The 10199-nt window shown below is 29.3% G+C and overlaps 1 protein-coding gene across 1 annotated transcript in view; it reads right to left on the bottom strand.

Moving 5' to 3' along the window:
- The window catches only part of LOC111718058 (transcriptional activator cubitus interruptus), a gene marked incomplete at its 5' end in the record, with an annotated part of 20755 nt that extends 11004 nt beyond the window's left edge, over window positions 1–9751 (bottom strand). Inside the window, 9 exon segments of the mRNA XM_023493548.1 lie at window positions 1262–1343; window positions 1591–1658; window positions 1855–1959; window positions 4890–4985; window positions 5366–5418; window positions 5694–5891; window positions 7162–7172; window positions 9106–9303; window positions 9635–9751. Coding sequence (XP_023349316.1) covers window positions 1262–1343; window positions 1591–1658; window positions 1855–1959; window positions 4890–4985; window positions 5366–5418; window positions 5694–5891; window positions 7162–7172; window positions 9106–9303; window positions 9635–9751 — 928 coding nt within the window.
- Window positions 9752–10199: the final 448 nt, after the last annotated feature.

Below are 10199 nucleotides of genomic sequence, written 5' to 3'. Positions count from 1 at the left end.
CCCCCTCCCAACCAAGCCCATTTTCCTGAAACCTTGAAACATTAAGATAAGCCTCCTCTCTACGTCCTAACAGTAACTTATCAAAGTAAAGTAATCCCTCAAGGTTCTATCTTAGGTCCAAACTTAATCTCAACAAGGTAGATCAGTTTAGATTAGTTAAACTAATGGTTTGATGCAGGAGGTAGGGGGGAACTAGGGCACCTGCTGGGGGAAATCAACTTAAGGACACAGGAGCCAGATTTATGAAATATCAAAAAGTAGTTGCACTCTGGAGACATAGTTGAACCACTTCAAGTAGAGAAATGATTCAACTTCTTCTCACTATTCATTAAATCTGGTCCGAGGTCAAAAATAACAAAATAGTAAAAATCACATTTTAAACTAAAAANATGTATCCTGTATAACCCCTGTATCATGTATCCTTGTATAAATCCTTATCGTGTATCATTGTATAACCCCTGTATCATGTATATTGTATAACCCCTGACTCCAACAATGTCGGATAAAATGTTAAGTTTGTAGATTTTCCATCAGTTAGCCTGATAAATATGATTATATATTGCTTCTGTTTACACGTCTGACAAGCTATAAATGAAAATAAAAATCTAAAAATCTGTCTATGAGCAGGATTTGAGATAAAGGGGAGGGAGAGGGGGGGGGTTGAATTCCATATTTGTCTCTAAAATATAAGAATTTGAAAGTGATGATTGTCTTGTTTTGTTCTCAGATAAAGATCCCAAGCATATAGCTGTCATTTTTCATACCCAGAGCTAGTCCTGAGCCCGAAACTTAAGACAAAGTATCGTCAAGAAACCCAGTATCGGAAACCAAGTTTCATGAATAGGGTAAAGCAGTTTTGTAGATAGCAATATTTTTGCTAAGAAATATTTGTTTTCTGATTTCTTAAATTAAAATCTACGCAAATGTAAAGACCTCAAAAAGGAAACTTGGGAGTTTCGTTTAACGAAACTCTTTTTAAATTTCTGGCTTTGGGTTCTTCTAGATCTACAGGGGGTGTCAGGGAACACAGTACAATATATTCAAACATGTGATTATGTACTTTGGTTAAAATATATCCCACTATAGACATTAATTTACAGTACAGTAAAGTACATTATAGTACAGTACAGTACAGTACAGTACAGTTCAGTTCAGTACAGTACAGTACAGTACAGTACAGTACATTACAATACAATAAATACAATACAGTACAGTACAGTATAGTACAGTACACTAAAGTATAAAATAAGCAGTGCATTACCGTGCATTTATGAGGTTTCTCTCCAGTATGTCTTCTCATATGTACAACCAGCATGTACTGGGCTTTAAACGGTTTTTCTTGTCTAAAAAATCAAATGGTTAATAAATAGATAATCCCATCCAAGTAATTTATCAATCAATCAATCAATAAATCAATCAATCAATCAATCAATCAATCAATCAATCAATCAATCAATCAACTGGAGAGTAACTATGGAGCACTAAATCAATGCTTGATGCCAACTAATTCTGGTTTAGTGGAATAAGAAATAATATCTCTGAATCTACAAACCAAGGCAAAATAAATCCATTAATCAATTAATCAATTACCTTGAACAGTCCTTCCACTGGCAGATAAAATTTTTCTTGTTTGCATGTATATGATCATTCGCTATGTGCTAAAATATAAATAATATTATTAAAATGAAGATTTGGAGAAAAGTTGAAAATAAAATTATCCATTTGTTTAATTTTTCATTATCAAGGAAAATAGATATATTATTTTTTACTTTAAAACTGATGTTTTGCATAACAGGTCATGGGAAGAAGGGGGGCAGGGGGGGGATTAAAAATAAATATTTTTTACAAAATTACCTTTACTAAATCATCCTGATTTCCATATTCTTTATCACAGTTTGTCCAGTGGCAGTGGGTTTCAATAAAGTCAGGTTCTTCTTTTCCATCTCCATCAACCTCAACCTTAAACACCAGTTTTTTATACAGGACGCATCCCACAAGCTTTCGGAGGCATTAAAAATCTTGTAGCACGTGTCAGATTGGGGGGGCAATTGATATATTCAGAGGGAATAAATAGATAGAATCGGAGGAAATATTGAAATAATTCGGAGGCAGCTAATATATTCGGAGGGGATTGATAAATTCAAAGGCGAGGCAACTGAGAAATTTGGAGGAAATTGATAATCTTCATCCGTCCTGTAACCCCCTGATTAAAATTTGCGGACATTTTTCTTCATAAAGTAAAAAAAATTGCCAACATGGCTTATTATGTATCTTTATTGCAGACTTGAGTTTTCAAGGTCGAGAATATTTGACGCTAATATAACTTCATATAACTTCTTTAAGCTTTAGTGAGATATAAAACATAACTAGATAGATAGATAGATAGATAGATAGATAGATAGATAGATAGATAGATAGATAGATAGATAGATAGATAGATGGGAGGAAGAACTTAACATTTACACCCCAATACAGTCTAATTGAAAGGGGGCTATAAAATAAAATATATAGGTTGAAAAGGCGTTAATTAAATGCCTCTTGGATCAAAGTATTTAAAGGATTGAATGGATTGAATTGATTGGTAGTAAATCGTAATCCAATTATATGAAACAATATATATGTCCTAAAAATTCCAATTGTCGTCCAATTGACAACAGTTCAGTTCATTACAGTCTAAAACTAACTTTATTAAACCCAGAGATATTTTTGTCCAGTGGGATATTTTTGTGACACAACATGTACATCGACTATTTAATGTATCCTTTTAATTAAAATCTTTATGTCACTCTAAAGGGTCTTTGTGCACAATATTTAATAGATAAAGGAAAATATAACTATCAAAGGTATTTTCTAGATTTAAAGGGCACCGTTGTGAATTGGTGTAATTTTAGGAATTACATTAAGTGTCCCTTAAACACCAATTAATAAAGTTTAGTTTTCTCTCTCCCTTTATCCATGAAAAAACTAGTTATCAGTGTACACCGTTTAACATTATTTTACAATCCCTGAGTAAACTAGTTATCAGTGTACACCGTGTAACATTATCTTACAATCCCTGAGAAAACTAGTAATCGGTGTACACAGTGTAACATTATCTTACAATCCATGAGAAAACTAGTAATCGGTGTACACTGTGTAAAATTATCTCACAATCCCTGAGAAAACTAGTTATTAGTGTACACCGTGTAACATTATCTTACAGTTCATGAGAAAACTAGTTATCAGTGTACACTGTGTAACATTATCTTACAATCCCTGAGAAAACTAGTAATCGGTGTACACCGTGTAACATTATCTTACAATCCCTGAGAAAACTAGTTCTGGGTGTACACCATGTAACATTATCTTACAATCTTTATCTTTACTTGTCTCATATATTAGACCTCAAGCTAGACCCTGGTGTTTAAAATCTTTCAAAAAACCCTTTCTTGAACCCAATCAATACAGATTAACAAGGGTTTAAAAACTACCTCAGTACAAAGCAATAATTAACTAACTTAAGGAGAATTGTATTTAAAAGCTGAAACAAAATTTGTAAAATTCCAAACTCAAATAAGTTAACTATCTACAAGATGTAAAACTTGTATTGCAAATTTTTAACATGGAATTTCAAGCTTTAGGAATAAAAACGTTAAAAATTAAAAAGAATTCTTTTTAACGTTTAAATATTTAATCCCCTAATCAATTGACAGGGGAGAATGTTTGAATGTGCATACATAAATTAATGAATTTAGATAAAATTGTTTCGTCTAAAAATGCGATGAATTAAGCTGGCCATTGCTAAAATAAAGATTTCATCCAATTACAAATTCTCTGAAACTAAATGTAGAAGAATTTAATTAAAATGATATGAATCTCCTGTCAGTTAAACAGGGAGACAATCATTAATATTCTTTCGTAAAACTATATTTCCCAATTCACCAAATTACGTAAATTCAACGTATATGTGACATCATTTTACGTCATAATTACGTAATTTTCATTCATCATTTTACGTAATAATTACGTGATTTTTATTCATCATTTTAAGCAATAATTATTTGATTTTTATTCATCATTTTACGTAATAATTATGTGATTTTTATTCATCATTTTGGGTAATAATTATGTGATTTTTATTCATCATTTTACGTAATAATTTTGTGATTTTTATTCATCATTTTATGTAATAATTATGTGGTTTTTATTCATCATTTTAAGTAATAATTATGTGATTTTTATTCATCATTTTACGTAATAATTATGTGATTTTTATTCATCATTTTAGGTAATAATTACGTATTTTTTATTCATCATTTTACGTAATAATTATGTGATTTTTATTCATCATTTTACGTAATAATTATGTGGTTTTTATTCATCATTTTACATAATAATTATGTGATTTTTATTCATCATTTTACGTAATAATTATGTGGTTTTATTCATCATTTTACATAATAATTAAGCGATTTTTATTCATCATTTTTTTTGGTAACATTTAACTCAGTGTTAAGAACTTAAACTATGAAATAAAATGATTAAAGTTCAGTATAATCTATTCTTTGAACAGAGCTACTTATTCATTGTTCAATGTTAAAGAATTGAGACTTTGCCACAAACTCTAATATTCTAGTCTCTATATCTTTGCAACCCAATGGTATTTTGTCAGATCAAATAATCTAAGTTTAAAATATCAAAGGTTTACATCATTATTTACAGTTAGGGGGTTCTAAAAGTACTCTAGTGATAATGATGTATAGTGTATACCCATACTCTAATGTTGAGTAAATTTAAGTAATAAGGATTCGCTGACAATTTTTAAGTATCTTTGTTGAGGTGTTATGATCAGGTCTATTGTGTTATGATCAGGTCTATTGTGTTATGATCAGGTCTATTGTGGGTTTTACCTTAATATTCATTTTCTCGTCTTCGTCTTGCATTGTCGACGAAACTACATTGGAAGACGACTCTAGTTTCTGCTGGTAAACTGGTTCTCTGCTCTCCTGTAAACAATAACAAGATTGTAAACAATAACAAGATTGTAAACAATAGCAAGATTGTAAACAATAACAAGATTGTAAACAATAACAAGATTGTAAACAATAACAAGATTGTAAACAATAACAAGATTGTAAACAATAACAAGATAGTAAACAATAACAAGATTCTAAACAATATCAAAATTGTAAACAATAACAAGATTGTAAACAATAACAAGATTGTAAACAATATCAAAATTGTAAACAATAACAAGATTGTAAACAATAACAAGATTGTAAACAATAATAATATTGTAAACAATAACAAGATTGTAAACAATATCAAAATTGTAACAATATCAAAATTGTAAACAATAACAATTTGTTTAATTTATTTTGTTTACCTTTGAGACTGGAGTAAAAGGAGATCCAGAGCTTCCAAAAATAGGAAAATAACCTAAAAAACAAAAGTTGACATTTTTTGGTGAATTTTTAATATTAACAGAAATGTACATCCTAAAACTGAATGATTGGTGTCTCCGTTTTTAATATAATTGAAAATACCAATCAGGCTTTTGTAAATATCAACTCCTGTATCCATGAAAATGTGGCTTGAGATACTAAGCTTAGAAATAACAAAAGTATAACAAATACAAATTCAAACGTCTCAGAATTATAAAAATTAACAAAAATGACGTGCATTCCATTGTAAATGGTTACCACTGTATTTACCAGTTTGTGCAGAGTGTAGAGCAGATGAGTGTAAGAGCGAACTCTGCGGGGAAAGGAACGGTGAACTACGTAACTCTGCACTGCGTAGCTCTGCACTACGAAGTTCTGCACTACGCATGATGTGTGACTGTAGCTGCTGTAGCTGTTGAAGATGAGCAGACTGAAGGGTAGCTGCAAGGTGGGCAGGGCTGCCAGCACCTAAATAAAAAATTTTATTTAAAGGGACTGTAAGCTAAATTTTGAGGGACCCTACATGCAAAGATGGCAATGTCCGATTCACAACGGTAGCCTTGTATCTGATAAAAAATGTGGAAGATATTGTCGTTTTTAAAAGTGTTTAATTCTGAATATGGACCTATGTATTTTCCTGAAAAGAAATGCGCAAGTTAATGTTAAAGAGAACCCACATTTTAAAAACGTGAGTTTTCAAAATGAAAAACATAGATATCTAATTCATTCTTCATCAGCTTTAGGGTACTGTTGTAAACCGGGCATTGCTATCTTTAATATTGATATTATAACTCTTTATGAAACTTGAGTTTGTTTTCCTCGATTCAAAAACCATTCAATGACTCAAGTTTTTGGATGTTTTTAGGGTATTAGGACAAAAAAAGGTTTTTGTAACTCTCCAAAAAACATTAAACGCGATAGGGGTAGTTTAACATTAAAAAAATAATCATTTATAATGTTGATAGCATTTAAATCATGTTAAAAATGTTTCGGAAAAAAGTAAGCAGACCCAGTTTAGAAATTGTTTGAAAATTCCGGGTTTTTTTTCTTCTTTGATAGAGTAGTCGTATACTTAACAATGGAGATTCCAGCTTCCCACACCAGAGGGGTAAGGGAAGATAGAGATTATTATGCAAAGTCATTCAAATCTCTTCAATTATACGCTACAACCTAACTTGATTAAATAATAGATACGGAAAGAAAAATGAACCAAATAATTCTCGTAAAAATATAATAAAATCCAGAACACTCTTTATATGTCAAGTACTCAAATACCATCTAAATATAAAAATTTCAACTAGGTTCCATTTTATAAATAAACAAAAGAGAGATCATCCTTTAAAATTAGACAAATTTGAAGGCTTAACCAATTTTTCCTTTTTAAAGTTTTTTTTTGTCAGATTCGGGTCTGGATCCGGATCCAAGTCGCAAATTATCCACAAAACTTATTTTTGAAAAGAAAAATATGATAAACATTTATTACCTTGATCAGAATCCTTTAATGTTTAAAGTTTTTATTTAACCATATTAGAATTAGACATAATAGACATGTCTAAGTACGTATAAATCGATTAATCAGGAACCGACAACAGTATTTAAGATAATGGCCAGCTCACTAATTGCTCAATAATGACAATAGAGGGAGTTGGAGAGCGCATCAGCTCGGGGGGGGGGGGGTTGATTATATCACGGACCTTTAAGAGATTAAATCAAAGCCGACTTACAAGGATAAAATGACCTTGACTAAGTCTGAAAAAGTTTAAAGTAAAAGAATAAAAACTAAAATTAGTTAACGCATTGTGAAAGGTTGCCAAAAAAAATCATTAAAACGTTTTTTTAAATCGTTTAATAAGATCAAAAAAGATTAAACGTGGTTCAAAAAAGACCTACAAGAGAGAGGTTTAATTCAGTTTACAGCTGAATAGGTCTTTCTGGAGCTCCCAACGAAGATATCAGAATATATGGTGCTTAAAATGGACATTGCACACCGGGGTATTATATATAGTTTCAACCCGGGGGTATAAAACCAAACCTCAGGGCTTAACTAGGATTCAATCAATAAATTAAATATAGAAATAGTTTCAAGGGAATATTCGATTCACAACAGCACCCTTAAATGTGTTTTGGTCAAGTATGAATTAGATAATAATGTTTATAATTTTGAAAACTGATTATTTTCAATTGTGGTTTCTCTACCAAAGTGATTTGTTCATTTCTACTGCAGGGAAATATATTACAGGAATTATCTAAATTAAAGTACTTTTAAATCCCTGAAAAGCGGCGGCGATATTTCCCCCATTATTGATCAGATAAATGTTTCAATGGCACCCTTGTGAATCGGGCATTGCATTAGCATGAATGGTTTCTTAAAAATCACTCTTATATTCCCTGTAAGTCCATGCAGTTGCGATTTTAATTCTCTTTAGTGCATTCTTTGCAGTTTTTTGCCCTTTTTAGCATGAATTCAGATGAAATTCTGTAATGTCAGCCAAAATTTCATTAGTTTATAATATGTTCAAAATGAACACATTTTTAAAATCTTTTTTTGAGAAAAGTTAAGTAATGAAAGTTGAAAATTGATGCTTGAGGTTCATTTAAAATTTACCCGGTCTACATTTTCTTTGATCGAATTATGTCAAAAATATTTCCATTATTCCCAAAACTTCAAACAGGGCTCAAACCAATACTTCAAGAAGTCCCATGTAAAAAAAATCATATTCCAACATCTCAATATATCCCGATATTTTGAAAGGTTTCAATATTTTTATATGTCTCTATGTTTTAAAGTTATCAATATGTTTAAATTTTTAGCCAGTTTAAACTTTTAATTAAAACTTTAAATTTTCTAAAATCCCAAAATCCAGTCCCTATATAAAAAGTACCATTATAAGTCCCAATATAAAAATTCCCAACAAAAAATATTCCCAATAAAGAAAGTTCTAATGTAAAAAGTACCAATATAAAAATTAACAATATAAAAGTACCAACAATTTTTAAATTTTTATTTTATATTTATATATATATGTCCCAATATAAAAATATATATAATTCAACGTTCAATAATGGAATAAAGTCCCAGATTTCTTTTTAGATTTATTCTTTACAAAAATGTGCTAATACATTCTTGTTNAATAATAATAATAATAATAATAATAATAATAATAATAATAATAATAATAATAATAATAATAATAATAATAATAATAATAATAATAATAATAATAATAATAATAATAATAATAATAATAATAATAATAATAATAATAATAATAATAATAATAATAATAATAATAATAATAATAATAATAATAATAATAATAATAATAATAATAATAATAATAATAATAATAATAATAATAATAATAATAATAATAATAATAATAATAATAATAATAATAATAATAATAATAATAATAATAATAATAATAATAATAATAATAATAATAATAATAATAATAATAATAATAATAATAATAATAATAATAATAATAATAATAATAATAATAATAATAATAATAATAATAATAATAATAATAATAATAATAATAATAATAATAATAATAATAATAATAATAATAATAATAATAATAATAATAATAATAATAATAATAATAATAATAATAATAATAATAATAATAATAATAATAATAATAATAATAATAATAATAATAATAATACAAACCTTATCATAGCATTTATATCTATATCTGAATATGGAGACGCGCTCAATGCACGTTTCCTGTTCCTAAAGCTGTTCCTTAGACTCGGTGAACCGAGCCGGGCAGCTTCGAACTCACTGCTCGCGAGCGCACTCGCTTGAAGCGCACTTGCCGCGGTTAGATAATCTGCGTGGGATGGAAGACGAAGGGAAGAAGGAGGACTAAACAAAATAATGTTTTTTTTATTTTTAAACATTTTCAAATCCCATTTCTTTAAGACAGTTACATACCCGGTTTACATTGCCAACATTTAATCATTTAATAAGTCAACCGTGGGGAAGATATTGCCGCAATTTGAACTTAAAATTTTTAGATTTTAAAATGGAATAACAGAAATATACAATCATTTTTGCTTTTGTACAGGACAATTAGCTTGTATTCCATCATTTTTGCTTTTGTACAGGACTTTTAGCTTGTATTCCATCGACGCTTCATGAAATAAATTATGAAAAGAAAATTTAAATTTTAGTAAAATGTTTGATTATTATATACCTGAGATGTAGGTATGTAGGTGAGAGTGGGTGTGTGGGGGGTGGGGCAGTATGTAAACCTAATAGTGCTGCTGTACTGTTATATTGCTGGGCGGCACTATGGGACGAGGTTGGAATCCTAAAATAGAAAAAATAATTATTGTCATTTTTTTAAATTACATTTTATGAGCGTCTTAAATTAATGAAGTTATTAATCTGTCTTGAACAATAAATTAGTCAACTCTAATTTTCTAATCTTCGTAACCTCATCAAGAGATCAAATAGCCAAAGCTTGAAATATCAAATATTTACACCATCAAGTTGCAAAAATTGGGCTTGGGTGCAAATTATAAATTTCTATTTCTATTATCTTTTATTTCCCCTGAATTTATCCCCTTACAGTTTTTAAATTCCCTTCTTAATTCCCCCATCACAGCCCGTCAAAAATTCCCCCCCCCCTCAACCCCCCATATCACATCTCTTCATTCTTTTCAAGTTTTTGTGTCCGGACATTTCGCGGAAATTGAATAAATACAAAAGAAGAGGTTTATGAGCCTGTCACCGTGTATTTACAAATACGACATAGT

The sequence above is a fragment of the Eurytemora carolleeae genome, unplaced genomic scaffold (assembly GCF_000591075.1).
Source record: "Eurytemora carolleeae unplaced genomic scaffold, Eaff_2.0 scaffold2030, whole genome shotgun sequence".
Classification (NCBI taxonomy): domain Eukaryota; kingdom Metazoa; phylum Arthropoda; class Copepoda; order Calanoida; family Temoridae; genus Eurytemora; species Eurytemora carolleeae.
This window is presented reverse-complemented; position numbering and strand designations above follow the sequence as displayed.